The sequence below is a fragment of the Lethenteron reissneri genome, chromosome 23 (assembly GCF_015708825.2).
Source record: "Lethenteron reissneri isolate LAM-NWPU_2019-01 chromosome 23, ASM1570882v1, whole genome shotgun sequence".
Lineage (NCBI taxonomy): Eukaryota > Metazoa > Chordata > Hyperoartia > Petromyzontiformes > Petromyzontidae > Lethenteron > Lethenteron reissneri.
Window position 1 is genome coordinate 11,930,730 of NC_083801.1, and position 20,588 is coordinate 11,951,317.

General features: G+C 42.3%; 1 protein-coding gene across 3 annotated transcripts in view; it reads right to left on the reverse strand.

Moving 5' to 3' along the window:
- The window catches only part of CTNNAL1 (catenin alpha like 1), a 97,288-nt gene that overhangs the window by 32,720 nt on the left and 43,980 nt on the right, over positions 1-20,588 (reverse strand). For 2 of the 3 annotated variants that reach the window (XM_061557202.1, XM_061557201.1), the window contains exons 6-13: positions 15,290-15,379; positions 14,603-14,773; positions 13,089-13,271; positions 9,638-9,721; positions 8,163-8,321; positions 7,566-7,658; positions 4,473-4,623; positions 926-963 (exon numbers count right to left, since the gene is read on the reverse strand). In XM_061557202.1, coding sequence (XP_061413186.1) covers positions 926-963; positions 4,473-4,623; positions 7,566-7,658; positions 8,163-8,321; positions 9,638-9,721; positions 13,089-13,271; positions 14,603-14,773; positions 15,290-15,379 — 969 coding nt within the window. The remainder of the gene's footprint in view (positions 1-925; positions 964-4,472; positions 4,624-7,565; positions 7,659-8,162; positions 8,322-9,637; positions 9,722-13,088; positions 13,272-14,602; positions 14,774-15,289; positions 15,380-20,588) is intronic. The other variant, XM_061557203.1, reaches the window with a different exon arrangement.

Here is a 20,588-nt window from a genome sequence, read left to right on the forward strand (position 1 = left end):
GTCTGATTGGATTACTCTGTAATTATTATTCGCTTTTATCATAGTTCTTAATTTTATTGGAATTTCGAGAGTAGTCATTGATATTACCAACTTTTGATTTCACTTAGATTGTATCTATACTTGTGAGTGTAGTTTTACTTTTATGTATAGCGCTTTGAGAAACTTCAATATGAAAGGCGCTTTATAAAATAGAGGTTATTATTACGATGCCATTACAATACAATTTGGTTTCATATATATAAATAAAACTGTATCTCAAGATGCCACACAGGACAGTCGTGGAACATGGACATTGTTAGGTTATTTTATATAGAGTATGAGACAGTCAAAGGAAGAGGAAAAGCAGAAAGTCTTGTGCCTGAACTTGAACAGGTTCAGGGAATGGACAGCACGTACGACTGAGGAAAGAGAATTCCAGATGATGGGGCAGCAGAGCAGAAAGGGTGACTTCTCACGGAGTGAATGTTGAGGTAGGGGAGTGCGTGGAGGGTAGTAGAGCGAGGTAACAGAGTAGAGCTAGGCAGGGGCACTGTGGGTCCAGCCAGAGTGCCATCTGGCTTTTGAGAAATAAGTCTCCAATTCAGCAACAGGTCAGCGAAGAATCGCTTCATGAGAGGAATGAGGGGGGCGGCGTGAGTATAGCAGTAAACGCGTGACAGAGAGTGCGAGTAATGAGCTAATGACGCCAGCGACATGTCATGTGAACATTGCTCGGGGTCTTGTGCGCTCAGATGTGGAATTGCTCAACATTTCAATTTTAACGAAGCATAATAAAAACTAACGCAGAAGCAAGAAGGCAGCAAAGAAATACTGCAGTGTATATTTTTCTTATGGATTGGTTATTCACAATGGAATCAAATGTATGGAATTGCACAGGTGAAGCGGAAGGACGAGTGAAAGAAAAACATAAAACAACAAAACTCACCCCTGGCCGCGGCAGTGACAGGTATGTGCGTTTGTCACCTGAAGGAAATAAACACTCATTAGATTTCAAGTTAAACGTTGCAGGGAGATTCGCGTAGTCTAATTAAGCAATCACTTTCACAAAGCAGACCATTTCATATAAATCATAAATCTATTAAATGAGCATGCATAACAATACAACAGCATGTCCATGTGCAAATGTGCCATAAAATATGGTAAAATGTAAACACAGTAGTATTTCCAGTACACTTGTTAAATTACGTAAAGCAGCTAGGTGCTAATTTCTTTGCCATGTAACATTACACAGCTGGGCGATGCCCACTTAAGCAAGGAAAATTGCTCTGATATTTTCTCCAAATTGTGAAACAATGGATGTTTTCATCCCCCCCCCCCCCCACCGCATTAGAATACAAATGTAAGGCACTACACATAATCATGAACGTGCCACTAAAAGGCTAAGCTGAGTGCACATTCATTTGAACAGAAAATGTTGTTGAATGTCAGGGTATCCAATTTACAGGTTAATGTACGCAAAAAAAGTATTTTGAATGCACATTTTGTAGCAGTATGGTGTGAACTCTCTTTAACCATACGCCTCATTGTCTTTGTATGTGCAAAAAAGACAAATACCCCCCCCCCGCCCCCCCCGTACAACCTTAACAGACTGTTGGGACAAGTGCTGTTTGCCAGCACCTTTTATATGTGCTCCGTCTCTTAAGACAGGCCACCATCTCCTTCTAGAACGCTCCCACTGCGCTCGGATGGACACCTGCACGAGTCGGGATGCCCTGCTTCCGTTTGGATATTTCAAAAGCGGGTAACGAGGGGCCGGGAACGAGACGTGCATGGTGACACGGCTCGTACAGTGAGGCAATTACGGCCAGGGATCTCCAGTTCTGAAGGCGGCAGTGGCGGCGGCGGGCGCCACCGATCAATATGCCGATGACGACGATAGCGGGCCGCGTTAGGAAAAGGGCCCGATAATGAATGCGGAAATTTGCGGATGATAAAGGAGCATCCTTTATTCTTCGCGCAAACCTTCCAGCGATGAATGCCACCACGGCGCAATGGGGCTTATATCAAATAGTTAATTATGAGCTATGTGAAACTGGTGCGTATCATGGCATCGGCCTCCAATGTCCTCAAGGATGCATTTGTGTAATTTTTATAGCAGTGTTTTTTTCATCTGAAATATTTGCCCATGAGGATAATCAGATTTCTTTTGATAATTGTTTTTATTTTGGGTGGGTGGAGGGTGAACACTCACTGGAGAGAGAAGTGACTGCGGATGCATCGAAAACAACTGGCTCAGCTGATAGCTTCACTAAAAGATTAAAACACCACGACACTGGATGTTTCACTAACTGTGCAGTTCCGTGTCCCTGTGATGCTAGACGAGTTTTAGTGTCAAGCTGGCTGCCAGATGCAATGGAGAACAGTGCAAAAAAATCACCAAGCAGGGCATGATACGTCAATCATGTGCCATTACACCGATTGTGAAAGCACCAGCTTGGTTTAATGTGCACTGTGGGCTCTTCGGTCTGCTTCACTCAAGAGCATTTAATAGGAATTGAAGCATCTGGTACTTTCACAAAGTCGTACCACTTAAAAGCAGAAGCACCACGGTCATACCACTTAAATAATGCCACTTTGCACAACTTAATTGAAAGGCAGTTCTCCTGCATGTCCTCTGTTGATGATCTAAAAATATATATATGTATTGTATATGTAATACATACATATGCAGTACATTGGAACTTGTGTTCATATCAAATCATGAAACAGAATACAATGCCATGTTTACAATTTTGTGTTGAAACCATCTTTAACGTCTTGAAAATAAACTGTATTCAATGCTCGTGTGTGATATGCACACGCGATCCGTACGGCCCAACTGTTTACTCCCAAGCGAGGTTCTACAAGGCTAGAGTGACAGCCTCTGAAAAGGCACGCACACAAACAGCCCTGAGCCGTGGTGTCAGGCGGTCAACAGGATAAGGTCATTTGTGATGGAGGCCCTTGGGTCAGGAGTGAGTGCCGTGGCATCTATTTGGATTCCCACCGTCTTATCAAGCGGATCGACACAAGGTGACAATGACACTAAAGGAAGAGACAAGACATTGCGATGCAGTCAGTGGGGGGGTCCAACAGCTGGGACACAGCCCAAGGAACAACGACTGCAGAGGAAATTCCCAGTCCTTCAAACTTGTTTCCAAACGCCCCTTGGGCAAGTCATGTCATCTTCAAATGTTAATAGCCAATGCTTGCAGCGCTAACCCAACGCATAAGTAAACACAATGACTCTACAGTACCGTTATTTTATATAAATAGCATTATATAATTCATTACTATGCCGTGTACTTTCCAATGCGTACAAATTATATTTACTTCATATCTCAACAATAGACGGTTATTGATGAAGGGTACACATACAAATTATTGAATAAAAATCATCCATAAAGACCATTTACCCAGGAATTCCTCATTAAGGTGTTTAGTAACATCTGTTTCAGTAGTGTTGGAAGATTGGTAGCCTGCGTTAATGATATTAATAGTATTTAAAAGTCACATTACTTATTGTGTAGTATTTTAAAATGTAGAAATTAATGTTGGAGACCTCTGCTGTAGTTGCGTGAGTCTGTACGGTAATGGAAGTGAAGTCGGGTTGTGGATCTCAGAGGACAGTTCCAATGCTGAGCTGCTAAATTGTCTCTTGCATTTATGGCATTTCCCAGGACAACATACATAACCCATAACAGGACATCAATTGCTCTGTCCAAGATACTAACCACCATTTTTGTCAGCTATTCATCACAATCACTTAAAACTGTGCGGTGAGTGGTAAGTGCGTGGTAAGTGCTCGCATTTCAGGTTTTATTGTCATTTCAAAATGTTTATAATGAAAGTACAGAAGAGGGTATGGAGTCATTTATTTAAAAAAAATTTAAAGCAAACAAAACAACAAATCTGAAATATTGACTTACTTTTCAGTCTTGCTTTCATTAAATGTCACATTAACAAGTCATTAACAGAAAATGCTGTTAAAATATATCGTTGCCAGAGCTCGGAAGTTCTTAAAATTCCAAGCCGGGAATTATAACTTATAAACTGTCTGGCCTCGTAGAATTGTCATTGAAACACATGGCCTCTGTAAATAACATGTTTCAATGGCGATTCTGATCGATACGCATGTTGAACTTCTTTCAGGCGTACATAGCCAACCATGCTTATCAGCTATTCAGAATCGTCAGGATTGCCATTGAAACGTATGGCTGATGCCCATTCCAGTGTGGTATTCAGGCAAGATGGGAGGGCTCATGGGGCCTGGACAGCCTAGCATCTTGTGTGGCGCGACATCCGCCAATTCGCTCCACGTACTGGAAGTGTCTGTAGGAAACTTCAGGAAACTGCCAGCAAATACAGCAAAATGTCGAACATCATGCTGAACAACACAACGTGGTACAATACAAAAAACACGTCAGAAATGTGAACAGCACAACCGGGAGACCCTACACAGTGGTAATGGATAGGGCAGATGTTGGTCTCACCTCTCCGTCCCTCAAATACATCTGTGATCTCTTTGATGAGGACTGCCAAGTCAGTCAGCTGAGATTCCCAGGACTCGCAGAAAACGTCCAGGTTCTCCCGTGCGATCTTACTGGATGGATGGAGAGCCAGCGTCTGTGCGGCTGAGATGATCTACAAAAACGAAACATCCAAAAATTAGAATTCGAGGCAGATGTCTTGAGCGGCTGTAAACGACGGTATCCTTATGGCACCAAACACAGCAGCGAGATGGTTGCATCACGAGTGATTGCAAGGAAGGAGTTATAGGCCGAGAAAGATGAGGGAATTTTTTCCCATTTTAATGTTGAAGTGATACATATCTTAGCTCTGTTCGTCTAACTGTGCATCTGTCTGTTCATACACACACGATACAAATTTACAAAACGTTAGTGTTGTTGCCCAAAACTCTGGAAGGCATGGGGAGGCAGTCAGCAGACGGCAGTTGGTCACGCACAGCGTATTCACGAGCACGGTGAACTCTTATTGCTTTGCATCCGCCTGCAGGGCCCACCGGCATGGCACTACCTCATTGTGCTGCACAAAAAGCAAGGTCTACCACGCTTGAGCGTCTCACTGCGACATAAATGCAAGTAAATGGTTATATTGGAACTGAAATAAAACGGCAACGAGGAAGGGAATTATGGGAATCGATGTGAGGTAAAGAGAATGCAAGTTGAGTAAAAAAACTATCGTTATTTACTGGTGATCTTTTTAAGTACAGAGACACGTACCAACAATCTCACCAAGTACAACACTTGCCTCTCTCTATATGTGTACATACCTTGCACAAATGTTTTTTTAAAGCAGTTTAATAAGAAGAATTTGGACTACATGAAGCATCTCTAGATGCCGTACAAGAAAACACTATATCCACTGATATAGACGAGACATCAACTATTATAAAAAAAACACAGCCACGGTGACCGGGCACATATAACAGTGAAATATGCTATGGAAATATTCTTACAATTGGATACATTATTAAAACCAAACGCGCCAGTCGGCAGGACGTATAAATCCGATCCTATGAGCATAAAGCTATTTCCCAAATAGCCACGATTGCTCACAGCCATACGACCATCCCGATTAGTCTAAAACGGCCGTACAATTCAATCAGAGTCTGGACTTTGATATGACATTATTACATTTACAATATCGTTACAATGGCTTCACATTGCTACGTATCGTTCCATTCACGATTTGACAAATATTGGCAGAAAATAACGCGTAAAACGACCTAGTGCTGTAGTCGATAGATGCGGTAGATATAAACTCTGCTGACCTTGGTTCATACAAAGCCAATTCCACATTAAGTAGGTCGAGGGTTACAAAGGTCCATGCTGTTGTAGAATTTAATTTACAGCGAGAAGTGAGGAAAGTGCAAAGGGTAAAATGTACCTTTAACGTACACACACGGGAACACGCATACACCCTGTTACAACAACTAAGGCAGTTTTTTTTAAAAAGTATTTACTGGTTACGGTAGAAGCAACTGCATGTCCTTCAACCTTACTAAGGAGACAGGAGCCTCCTTGTGCGGGAGACAGCACATCACGGGTAAAACAGCAAAGATTACTTTCACATACACATACAACCATACACACTGTCAAGAACAAACATGCATGTACGAGCATGTCTTGGAGGCAAACACATGTGCAGTGTTTACACGTGCGACTGCACACACATAAAAAATTTCCAAAATGCGAGATCAAAATCCAAACAATCCAATTTCTTCACGAGGAAAAAACTGATTTGAGAAGATGGAAGCGGGTGCACATGAAATATGCAACAGTGCATGCATCATTCTGAGCACACACTTTCAATAAGCAATACATGTTTGCTTTGTAGTATAATGCACAACATGATACGAATACATATCGAGAACACATCAACCGCAGTCATTGAACAATGGAATGCATTGGAGTGATGCCGGTCACTCTGGGGCAAAATGCAAGATGGGTCTCTGTTGGTTTTAAGCACAACAGGCAGCTAAGAGCTCAACAGCGGAACTCAATATATGAAGGAACCTCTGTATCCTATACAGACTTGTGGCAGAGGGATAGAATATACGAACATTTTATGGATGAAAAAATGTGATCAGGTTTTTGTTTTATTCATGCATATTTGCTCACCATTGTCATTGCTGGATATACTTAACATGAAGCTTTACAAAAATAATTAAGGTGGCACGGTGGTTGGAACTCTCCAAAACGCAATCAGAAGGTTGTGAGTTCAAATCCTGTCTGGGGTTGACCCGTCAAATATCGAGGGTCAATGAAATGAGAGTATAATTTTGATGAAAACAACGCAACTACTCACACCTTGATTCCTGACTAACGTTGTTCCCGATTAATGTTTCTGCCTGGAGTATTACAACTATTTCAATAGCTTGCCAAACAGCGATATCTTCTTTATATTACAGCTAATAAGGCAATACAATCCGGTGACCTGTCAATCATTGGAAAAGTAAAAAAAAGGGCAATAAATATTCCTGGAAATTGAGAAAAAATATATATTTCTCTTGTTATGAGATTTCCCACGTACAACAATTAGCTCGTAAGATGTTGTGGATGAGTGTGCATTATCACTTATTTCCACTGTTTCACTCATCTGGATCTGTGAGCTGACGGCTTTCAGGCTATGAAAATTGACCGTTTGATATCCCGCCACAGTAAATCAAGCAGCCCAGTGGTGATTCAGCATGGAGGCTGCATGGCAAGGCTCTTCATAATACCTGTGAGCCTCACCTTGAGCAGAAAACAGAAGTAAGTCTGTGAAATTGACAAGTACACACACGTGTGGCTGCCATTCCACCTGTTACAAATAGAGTGTAATATCACAAACCGCACATGGGAGAGAACACAATAAGCCCGTCTTGTGCTGGCTGATCTCCCAGAGCTCTAGGGCAAAAACACTCCCTTCGATTTTGCTTACAGCTGCCTCCATTCTATCAACTGCGTAAACATTGCCCACATGCAGAGAAGTAATTCATTTCAATGGTGGACTTGTCCAGGAACGCAACATGCTGGTCAAACCTAGGCGTTCATTTTGTTGGGATTGATCTTAATTCATACCTGTGGCCCGATGGCACGGAAGGTGTTCTCGGCATGTGCACACGTGATCTCCAGTGGCTCCGTGCCAGACACATGCCTTAGAAGTTGTGATGTCTGAAAGATGGATGGGAATTTGAAAAACGCAAGGCAAGGATTATAAGTTGTTATGCACAACGCACATAACCCAAAAGCAATTAGACAAATTATTTTGCATTTGCATGCACGGTTAAAAAACATTGTTGCAGCTTTAAATATCATAATTAACATGTCATTGATGTGCAATATGCAGAGTACAAAAATGTGGTTCCTTACTGACTGAATGAAGCTCTCTATGAATGGCGCATTAATGTATATATCAGGGATGTGAGAAGGAATGCATGGCTTAGTCAGCTTTAATTATTTAACTAGAGAATTAATGAGCGCATGTTGGGTGTCCGTGAGTGCATGCGGGAATGCGTGGGTACGAGTGTATGGAGCATAACGAGCCAGTTGACCCAAGTGAGCCCGTGTGTGCATGTGTATGTGTGTACAGGGGCAACCACCAGGCATAAGAGAGCAAACACGCGATGCCCTGCTGGTGCAGGTGGGTGAACGAGCGTATGCATGCCATGCTCAAACCTCCAAGAGCTGCTCTCGCAGCTCATGCAACCGAGCCGCAAACTCTGACGTCAGCTCCAGGTTTCCATCGGCGCCAGCCGTCTTGAGGGCTCGGAGCAGTGCGTGATCACCGTTTGCACGGAGACTCTCAGCGGCCACTTCAACGGCTGTCACGTGCAGCTAGGAGGTGGCGAGAGAGTAACAAAACTATCAATGCTGTGACAATCACAACCAACCGACTAGCAATCAAATGTAATGAATGTACGAGACCACGTGCATTAATGTGCCAATGGCATCGTGGCATCTACTTAAGGACCTGGATCAGGAAGGGCTTTGATTCGGGGTCAGACCTCCTGTTAACAATCTGAGGATGCCAGGTGTAGTCTCCAGCGGAACGTCGCACTCATTTAAAGGTTGTGAGATGTGAGATAACTCTCCAACAACACCACCAATGGTGCTGCTGAAGCAGTCATAAATTTGGCCACATTCGATTCACCTAACGCTATATTAATTGGCTGTGTCGGGTTGAAGAGGGTTTACGACATACATTTTTTTTCCACCACCTAACCCAAAAAAAACCATTTTATCCATATACTCCAACAACGGGAGCTGTTCATCTCTGGCGATGGTCTTAAGCCAGTGGTAGAAATTCCACATTCTCATGACAGGGATTCGGCTCTATACAGGTAAACCACTGTTGATTTCCTACAAAGCTGTGTCGATTTTATCAAAACTAAGGGATGATGAACTGAGTCGACCACCACGAATATTTTTAATCACTCTGCTGCAACATTACCCGGGCCGATCAAACACAGGTTAAAAAGTGTCTAAATTCTCAAATGCGCATTCCACATTGCTCAGTTATGACTGCATGTTGGCGCTTAGTCTGTTTGATGACAAAACTAATTTCACAAATATTACAAAACTTTGTAGGGTTGTTGGTGGGAAAATGAAGATGTGTCAAGAGTGGACATGCATTCACACATACAAAGAGGATATGACTGGCAGTGAATGGTCATAATGCAGGGTTGCGGTGACGTGAAGTCATTATGTGGTGACCTATAATTTCCATGTCGTTCGACATAGATTTGTGACACACCTTTGTGCCACTATGTGTCATGAGCTCTTCCACCAGAGACAACCGGGTAGTGATACAGGACTGTGTGCAGGGGCGCCCGTCACAAACCCTACCCCCATCAAACAAAAGCATCGCATTGCCACTGCAAGCAAAATACTCGTTATATTTTCTGGAAATTCGATACTGCAATGTAAAATCTGTAAACTCTGTATATGTATCATCCATTTATTTATTTATTTTTGCGACTTTTATGTTCCATCAAAGGACCATCTTTGACATTTAACAAATACAGCAGTTTAAGAGTACAGATCCCAAAAAACGCATGCGAATTTTACGGAGTGAAAAAAAATGTCTCCGAGTAAAATGCTTAAACGAATGCTCCTTCAGCGGGATGATCGACGCCTGCGGAGTTTCTCACCTCCTTCCTTATTTCATCCATGCACTGGGAGGTCCTGGATATGGCCGCATCCAGCTCCTCTCTCCCATTAGGGCCCCTGCACTGCTTCAGACACAACGTCACATCACGAAAGAGCCCTATGCAACACGGGCAAAAATACATTCCGCGTAACGCATTTAATTCACCTGCTAGTTAAATAGACCAAAACGCAACGCGACAATACCTAAAGGCAGAGACACACACGCACTCACGTTTGGCTTCGTAATGAACAAATAAGCATGCAATGTCACACTCGTCTGGAAGATCGCCACCCACTGTCGTGGCATATAAATTATGCAGAAGCAACAGGACACTTGGTTTGGTCAATAAGCTATAAATGCTAAATCCTGAATGAGCAGTGACAATCATCAAATTCGCGAACATGACAGAGCACACCGCTAGCGAGCTGTGTAAGTTACTGGGATCTTTGATAATCTACTGGGAAGGAAAATATCAATGGAGGTGCAGCAATATTTACATTTCTCGACCGAAAAATATTTTAATTCTCCAGTCACGTGTGAATGATAACACCGACGTCTTTTTATTGATAGACGTGAGGCGAAACCTAAACCTGTCATAAATAAATCCCCTAACCTTTTCGTAATGCGCCAATAACATTAGCATGTAGCACATGTCACGATCAATTTAAATAATTATGTCATTGCTCATTTGCATTGCTCTTCTGTCACATGGCTCCACTCCTCGAGAAATTACAATTCCGTGAATTATACGGTCTGTTGATTTAAGGAAGAACAACTATTGGAATTGTGGTATCTTTGTGTCGACTTTTTAAAACCGCAAAAACATGTGCACTGGCTGCAAGCCAGCCTCTGATGCAGAATCCAGTGGTAAACCACTCACTACTTCATGCCACGATAGGCAGTCTAAAACCACAGCAATGCCACAAAATAAACCCCTGACGAGAACACTCACAAATGTATCCAATAAAAACACCCCCGAGCCCATAAAAATAAAGAATGACAAACATGCAGAATGCGCATCTGTCACGCATTACTTTAAATAAAAGAAAGATTCACTTTTTGCCACATGTCCCTATAAAACAAATAAATAGATTTTAAAAATCTGTTAATGTAGTAAACATATCTCCAAAGCAGGATATAGCAGACTCCCAGCCCTCGGCTATATTGCATTTTCTCCGTATCAAGCGACATCACACAGCAATAACAGAGCTGTGCCGCATCGGCTGCTTGAGCAGGCATAAGCTTTATTGCGCGAGCTGTGGGCATGCATTATACTTGGCAGCTGCACAGGCAGGGATAAAATCAGGGTCTGTGAGCGTTCCTCAGCAAAACGAGGCCGGCATCTCAAGGCAATTTTTCATTTTTATATTTTTTCTACAAAAGGACCAGCGATCATTACAAATAAGCCTCTATTTGTTTTGTCTCCTTTGAGGCAGAATACAGTAGACACTGATAAGTACGTGGATAAATGGGCCTTTGTATGTGAACACTGAAGGTTGTGAGTTCATCAATGGGTTTATTTAATAAATGTAACGCTATTTATTTGGAAATCATTACATGTTGTGGACAAAGCCGAATTCAGAAATTCGTGAGTAATAATAGTTTTCTGAAAATTTGATTTGATTGGATAAATGAATACGTAAACATATTTTAGGTTATTAACCATTTTCAGAATTGCTGATGACACCGTCAATTTAGCAACCAATAGAAATCAACTACAGGAAATTATTTAAGAATCCTACACAAAACAGCCTGCAAAGTTGGGCTAAAGATTAAATGAGCAAAAAACTGGAGAAAACATTCAAAGACATATTGCTGATGGTGGACCAGGAGTAAAATAATGAAACAAAAAGATAGCCGAGAGCAGGTTAGGGTACTTTTAGAAAAACTTAAATTGATAATGAAAAGCAACATAGCAATATCCCGAAAGAACATTTTCAACATCTGCATATTACTGTATACGAAGCTGCTATATATGAAGCAGAAATATGAAAAACAACACGGACATGCAACAAAAACTGAATTGTGCACGCAGAAGCAGTGAGAGCCACGTGCTTGGAATGACTGAGGGACAGACAGAGGAACACGTATCAGAGAACAAATCCAAATTATGGACAATAAAGTGGGCTCGGGCACAGCGATGGAGATGATTGATGAGATCAGCTCTTGTGCGTGGCACGGATGAATTATTGCAGAGTGAGACAGTGAGGGATGCTGATGGCTTCATCCAGCGGTAGATGGAGCATGGCTAATAATTGTTATAATAGTTTAAAATAATGTTTAGGTGTTGTTGCCATACAATTTTTTAAGTAAACCAAACAGTTTTTTTTTATTTTACCAGGGAAGGCCCACTGAGCTATATAGCTCTTTTTCAGAAGCAAAATGGCCATAATGATAGCCCAATGAAGTGACTTATCACGTGGAACTTTAAGCAGCCAAATACCCTAAACCATGTTGATTCTAAATGTGGGAGGGGGGGGGGGGAACCAGAGGATCCAAAGAAAACTCCACGCGACCACGGGGAGAACATGTAAACTTCAAATATACATACGTCAGGGTAGGGATCAAACCCACGATCTCCTGTATACCAGGCAAGGGAAGTTAACATCTCGCCAGCGCAGTGCCCCATAATTTGTACACCCTCCTCGAGTAACTGTAATAGCCCCCTAACCTATGAAGTATATCGATCTCTGAGATGACTCAAAATTACGACTGACACTGAAATATTGTACGTTACCTTACACTTCATCAGTGTTGGACTTAAACTACTTTACTATCATGTCTGTCATTATCAGGATTATCAGTGGTGCCAGTAAAGCATGACACTTGCGGGACAGAAGAGATGTGGAACAAGCAGGCATGTTGAAAACAACTAGAATCGCACGCATCACCAGTGGAATAGAAAAGCGAGTGCATTTAACACAGTCGGATTTTGCTGGGAAAAAAACTAAAGACTTAATCTACAGGATTAGCAACTCCAAACCCCTGAGTCCTGCATCTGATTGAGTGACTATACCTGCAAATTGTTTACAGAGACTTACAAGATAAACATAGCTCGTATTATTTTCACGTTCCATGTGTTTTCTTAGCACATTGTCCGTGGCCATGTGATGAATAACGTTGTAAATTCCAATACATTTTACCCACAGACATTAAGAGCAGTCTGGGGATTGGTCCAGCACATACCGCATTGGAAACGGTAAAAATCATCCCACAGGGTCTCACATTTCGCTGCCAGGAGTATAATGTACCGCGGCTCCCATTCAGTGCCATAACTGCAGCAACGTCCCTGCCATCAGAATGCATAGCACATCGCAAGTGATCTCCGTGAAGGCAAGATCTGTGTGTGCATATGGCTTTTTTTTCTTCCTAAAGCGTCACGGTGACTAAGCAGGCAATATCATCAGCCAGCGGGCCATGTGGGGGCGCCACAGGGTCAAGGGTCGGCTCACTTGCTTGGCGAAGAGCGACAGCATTGCGAACGTCTCCTGTTGAGCCTGCGCCACCATCTGCAGGATGCGCTCGCGCCGCTCATGGCTGGTGTATGGCGAGTCCGTGAAGTCCTCCGTCTGCTCCACGATGAGCTGCAGCAGGGGAGTCACATCGTCGGCACAGCCAGCCTCGTGTAGGAAAGCCTGGAGGGCCATCGGGGTAGGAAAGAGGAAGGGCAGACAGTGTGGGTTGTGGCCACGAGAATCGAGGCTCAGCCCAGCCACCAATGGCTGCACAATACGAAAAACCATCATGTCAAATGAAGTTCTGCGGATAATTTGGAAAAATTTCAGCTGTGAGAATGCATCAGTTGTATTGCCATGTGACAAACATGACTGCTGTATGCAGAGCGGGTGGGCTCTGCCCTCTGATGTGGGGCCAAAAGGTCACTCGGAGAGATCTCAGAGGTAGCTGCGTGATATCTGGTTGCATGGGCAGTTCTCTAACACGAAGAGATGCACTGCTCTGTGTGAGATCCGAATGGATACGTCATCTCAGGGGCCATCCATTTAGTACGTACGCATGGAAGGGGGAGGGGTGGGGTTAACCCAAATATGTACACGCGCTTATGGGGGGTCTACTGACAATGTACGTACGCGTACGCATAGGAAGCGGGGGGGGGGGGGGGTGAAGCCTCGATAATAATGTCTACATTGACCTTCAAATTAGTTAGATAAATCTTGACTTAAAGCTTTCGTAACTGCAGGAATTCATATTCTTTGGGTTTTTCGGTAAAGTCACGCAGATAGGTACAAAGACAATAACAAAAAACTACGATGTTTCGATCGCAACACAAGCAGTCATCATCAGGAAAAGGGGGTAAGCCTCGAAAGGCAAACTGTTTATAAAGGTTTAAAAATTGGCGTAGCCCAAGTGTCAGCAGCATGGGCGGGGTAGCTAATGTTAATGTAAGGGAAGTTGCTGCTAGAGGCGATGGTAGTTGTTGGTAGTGATGATGCTGGTGGTGGGCTTCCACCAATTAAAGGGCTGCCAGATCTAAAATTGAAACATTACAGCCAGTTATGACTTAAACTGGTTGATAACGTCCTTCCAGTGATTGCCGAGTTTGTACCCATCTTCTCGGTTGAAACTGTGTCTATGTCTGTATATATGGATGGCTTCATGGACGAATCTTTGTTGATAGCCAGTGGGTTTGCAAAGTACCTTCGTCTTCGAGAAATCAATTTCGTCCCTATTCAAATACTTCAGTTCTCAACTGCATGCATTTTTTCTGCCTATTTAATTTTACAATTCTTCATTGTTGAAAGACAGTTGGGCAAGTGTGGCCTGGGGTATGATGATCGGAGCCATTCACTCCCACGTCCAGTGTTCCCGAACACGATCCATTTCCATTAAAAGCTCAACAAACCTGCTGTGTGGTTTGAGGATGACGCACAAATAACGAACGGAGCAACGCGAGCCACTCGCTGCGGAACGCCGCAAAGGCGGCTATCGCAAAACCGACCACCCTCACCTTGAAGTCACGAATGGCCGAGTAGATGCACAGGGCCCTGACGCTCGCCTCTCCATTGGCCGCGACGTCCGTGACGATGTCGGCGACCTGCTCCATGGCCGCCCGTGTGCGTGCAAACACGCCATCGCGGTTCGCACGCGCAGACTCGCAGTCGGGGTGCCGCAGGCATGTCTGAGAGGAATGCCCAAAGTGGACAAGAATAGAGCCTTTTTTTTTGCTTAATATAAACTGTTGTTTCATATAAATGTAACATTCTTTTAAAGGGTCAGTGAAAGCTCCCCATTAATACCCGTGGAACCTGTCCGTTCCTTTCCCGTTGAAATGTAACAGAGTGCGTGACTCTGACACGCGCATAAATCAGCACCGTACAGTTTCAAACACTGAATACTTCGTGCAATATTTAAACACCGTGCATGCTGGTACCACATTCCTTCGTGTGTGTATATTTTAAAATTATAAACACATACATACTATTCAGAGAAAATGATATCCAGTGGCTCTCGGTGATAGATTTGTTCCCGCAAAAGAAATGTGGAATTTCCACCGGAGGCTCAGAAATGAGCACGGCTCAACGCAATGTTTCAGGGAGGATTTCTGACTTTTTTCAGCATTTCAAACAGCTAGTCGTGTGTCCGAAGAAGTGCAACTGTGCTCATGTGAGCTCTAAAGCAGGGCTCGCTCACACACCTTGGAGGCCGTGAGCAGCATCATTGTGCATTTCTCCAGAACTGCACGGCCTGCAGCCATGCGAGCCTTCTGCTTCTCATCCTTCAGGTCCTTTGCCCAGAGGATGCAATCGGAGAACACAAAAGCGTCAAAGATTTTACAGATTTCCTTTGTTCACACGAGGATTCCAAACATTCAAAGTGAAAACAGTTTCACCGTGGTTAGCACACTGCACTATGAAACCAGCATCCTGAGTTTGATTCCATGTCATGGCTAACATCAGTGACGAATGATACCTGTACCAGTGCTGGGCCTCCAACTTTACCAACCCACACTGACCATTGTGGTGACGTATGCTCAAACAACCTCCATGACCAACATGGTATGGGGCGGCTTTAATCCAGCGAAGGATTGAGACAGGAAAATATGATTTCACTAGTATCAATATACTATTTATATATATTATAAAATATATTTATATTATTTTATTATTTCCCTTCTACGTGACTTTACCGAAAGAACCAAGAATATCATGAACAGAGTTTATTGTTGAGTTTATCAACAGTACTTGCTTCGATTTCGGATAAATGTTATTTTACATAAAGACTAGAAGTAAGTAACATGTATAAATCTCCATCAAACCCTAAGCACTTACAGGAGTAAAATTACAATATCATTTGGCTGTGGCTTTTAAATGCGACCAAATCTTGAGACACTGTAAAAAATAACTGCGTGGAGTAGAGTGAAATGAGGGTAGAGGTAGGAAGGAGAAAGTCCACAATCAATCTTGTAGATTGAGAGTATGATCATTATATTAACATTGGATTAGATTGGAAGCCATTTGAGTAACAGGAGTACTCGGGGAAGCGGTCAAGTTTACAGGTGTGGATGAGGAGTCTGGCAGGAGAATGTTGGATCATTTGGAGTTCAGAGGTGTTCAACATACATACAGAACAAAATGTGTCATATCTATTTATATATATTTAGAAATGTAAATTCCCAACACCATTCATGTAGCTTTGAATTGTAACATAGAAATGTAAATATTATAGCTTCAATAGTTTGCAATGATATTCTATTTTAATCTCTGAAAAGTAATCCTTAATGAACCCCTTTAACGGAATTAATTCAAGTGTCATATAGATATTAAAATATTAAGATTTGCATTAAAATAATCCTATCATCTGTTTAAAGAGGTTGTAATAATGGAGTAATGAGCGATTTTGTATTAAAGACCTTCTGACATATGCAGTGAATATTTATGGTCTTAGATTCCAGTCATTGATATTCACCACAGGGCCAATTTTAGACACAATTGAAATGTTAATTCTTATACTGACCCCACTGCAGACGGTTACAAAACAATAGATAACTTTAATAGCAATGCTACAGACCCTTCCGCATCGTTTGCCTAATTTAGACATCGGGCAACATCTCCAAGCCCAAACTGCAAAAGTGAAAATTATCAGAAAATAATAAATGTGCAAAATTAATGACAGTGGGTCAAATTTTAGTTTTTTTCAGATTTTCATTGAAAAGGAGTGCATGTGTGTTAATGGGATGAAAGTAAAATTTATTGAAATTAATATGAATTTTACCACGTTATTAGGACAGATTTCCTACGTAGTTTTTTTGTGTGGGAGTATACTGCACACACTGGCACTGTGCTTACGAAATTAAACCCAACCGATTATGAATGAAGACAGTAGATTTTTTTTTCCAGATACTGCATTACATTTTTAAAAATATGATACGTTTTACAACTACTGAAATATAACTGTCAATCTTTTTTTTCTAATTTCACTATTCGGGTTCCTCCATATCCATTTCCCCACTTTTGAAAAATTCATTAAATTACTGCATTTTCACATCTCTGCAAACTCTAATAGATGTTCTCCCTCATTTCTCACTTCAATGCCAAACTTACCAATCACCCTCTCATCTCTACACCCGGTGCATATGATAGCATTCGTCACCCATCATGATGCTGTAATGTGTTTCTCTCCCATTTGGAAGTTAAGTTATGTTCTCCATCCATTTGGTTTACTTCGTCTTAGTGGCTCGATGTTGGAGCATATTTTGAATTACAGTAGAACTTCAAAAATCAATAATGCGCGAGCCCTAAATGTCGTGGCACCCCTGCTGTCCATAGCAACTCCCGTAATCCGTGGGGCCGGTAATCCTGAAATCTGAGAGTTTTCTGTGGATCATAGGCGGCTAATTCCACCTAAACTTTATGAGGCACAGCGATGGGGTGATTTTTGGAGAAAATGTTGCGGCGTGTCGCGGATTAAAGGGTGCACAGCGAGGTCCATCCCATTCACCGCAGGTTATTGGAGTTCTCCTGTATCTTTAACTTGGAGTGGTTCGGAGACAAGTACTGTTAGCTGGGAAACTCTACCTGATGTACTCTTAAAATATACACGCGAAATAAACACATGTTTAGGTAAGGGTTCTCTACCATTCACCACACGCATACTATCAATTAGCATCTGGGTGTGGGAACAAATAGATACCATATGCCTAGCCTTCAAAAGCTATGCAAAGGCATTTGAATTGATGAAGTGACCAGAGCATAAATAAAAAAAATATTTAGAAACACCGAAACTGTACAAAACCACTTAAAATTAACAACCACAGAACCTAAGCACACTCACGTTAGGCTAATTACTTGCACTGCCTATGAAGTATCATCCGTTCATAGGCCAATCGACATCTTGCAAAAGCTTGTACCTGTGAAGAGGCATTTAAAAATGCTGCATGCTCTTTTATCTTTGGATAAAGCAGTTGCTTTTGAGACTGCCACATACTGTACACACCCCGATGTCATATTACTGTGATGTTATCATTCCCCAGAGCTCGTCAAACCCTCTATTGTGTCGAACAAAGATGCCATAAAACCAGCCATCCAGCCCAAGGGCACTTAAAACGCCATTCCAGCGTATTCAGGCACACATTAATCAATATCAGGTCAGCACCCACTCCGTAAAAAATGTACTGTACATAACAAATTCACAGGTGACCCTTGCTTCATAGAGTAAAATGGTGACACACTCTATTTTTGCTTAATTTACCATGTGCTCAGCTGAGTCTTCTTGCTAAAACGGTAACAAATTGGCATTGAAAACAGTCAAAACAATGACCTACGAGGCAAACTGATGCTGTGTACTCCACGTAAGAGATAACTGAACGTGGATTAGAGTTGTGTTACAGTTTACTGTAACTCCTACGTAATTATAAAGAAACAAGCCTTTCCGTTTTCCCGCATTAACTTCAGATAACTTAAATTTTGACTTAAAGCTTGCGTGACTGCAGGAATTCATATTCTTGGGTCTTTCGGTAAAGTCACGGAGATAGGTTCATAGAAAATAATCAAAAATAACAGAAAACTACGACGTTTCGATCGCAACGCAAGCGGTCGTCTTCAGGAAACGGGGGGTTAGCTTCCAAGGGAAACTGTTTGTAAAGGTTTGAAATGGATGTAGCCCAGATGTCAGCAGCCAATAATAATGGAAGTATTCGGCAGCGAGCCCGGCGGTGGTTCGTTTTCCACCAATCAAAGGGCTGCCAGGTGAGAATTAGCATGTTAAAGAGAGATTAGCATGTTAATGTGACCTCGCAGAGCCGCAACCAAGAGGTCGGTGCGCGAAGTGACTGTGAAAGCGCAAGGTTTGAAATGGGCGTAAAGCACAACTAACATCGGAAGGTGGTAGGATGGGAACATCATAGCCAATTATGACTTAAACTGGTTGATAACGTCACTCCACATGCCGCACCCCTCCCCAATAACCATGAGGGGGTGACGTCACTCCACATGCCTGCACCCCTCCCCAATAACCATGAGGGGGTGACGTCACTCCACATGCCGCACCCCTCCACAATAACCATGATGGGTGACGTCACTCCACATGAGGCACCCCCCCCCCCCCCCTCATTAATAATCAAATATTAAAATTTTCTATTGAATATTTCAGATTTACTGCAATATACACCCGTCCTTGGACGGGCAAAAAAGCTAGTAGATATAGAATAACTCACAAACCACTTTCCTCCCTCCTGCCTCACAAGAGTAGGTTCATCTTCTTGGTAGAATGGAAATAATAAAATATTTTTTTTATTATTTCCATAAAATAATTTTTTATTATTTCCATTCTACGTGACTTTACCGAAAGAACCAAGAAGATGAATCCCTGCAGTCACGAAAGCTTTAAATCGAAATTTAAGAGTAGGTTCATTTGCTTCATTCAATGTTTGTATTCGCCCTACGCAGCAGGCAAGCAGGTGGATCCATGATTCAAAAGAGAGATACTATAATTCTCGGAGCACAACACCTCGAACATGTGGCAAGTAGAGCTGCACAAAAGAGTAACGTGTGCGTGGGATTCATATTTACAAACGCTGCACACATTTGTAAGCGATGCATTTTTATTTTTAATCGTTCATCCAAATTGGAGGGAGACATACACACAATGAACATTACAAAAGATAGTCAACGCTTTGACCTTGAATATATTGTTCTTTAATGTGTATCCTATTCCCTTCTTCAGTGCTCTGCCCACGGCCATGTCCATGACTCATGCTCCCTCCATCCTTTCCCTCTCTTTGTATTGCAACCTCCAAAGCAAAAGTCAGGCACACACCGAGGTTGCTCAGCAATAGAAAAAAACAATTGTTGGACATAACTTGAAAACGCAACAGAATATGCGAATCTAAGGTAATTAATAAAGATGGCAAACGATAGAAGAATGCAGTGCTTTTGAAAAACTGAATTTGATCATGAAACCCAACATCACGTGCCCGAAGAAGGAAGGTTTGTTTTGCATATTACCCCCCGGTGGCATAGACAGGGCCAAGAGGGACACTGGAAAAGGGGATTGAACAAATGCAAAAACTTGCACGAAAAAATGCATGCTTGGAATTACACTCAGACACAGGAAAAGGAACACCCAAATCACAGCCTGATAACGATTGTTTAAGGGCGTTTTATACATTTACATTAATATCAAATTGTCTGTTGAGAAAAGTAAATGGGCTTGGGAAGGACGCGTCGTGGCCAGAAGGAATGATGACTGACGTGCATGACCAGCGTCGGAATGGGAGCCAAAGGAGGGAGCCGACTACCATATTCTTAGGTTTTTTCGGTAAAGTCACGTAGGTGATACGGAGTGGTATCTCTTGGAATCTCTCATTTACTTGATACAGCTGTTGGGCTGTGACGGTTCCACCTGAAGACGGAAGCTTGTGTTGCCTCCGAAACGTCGTGATTTTTATTTTATTTTTATTTTATTTTACTTTTATTAATTTTATATGTTTTTACCTA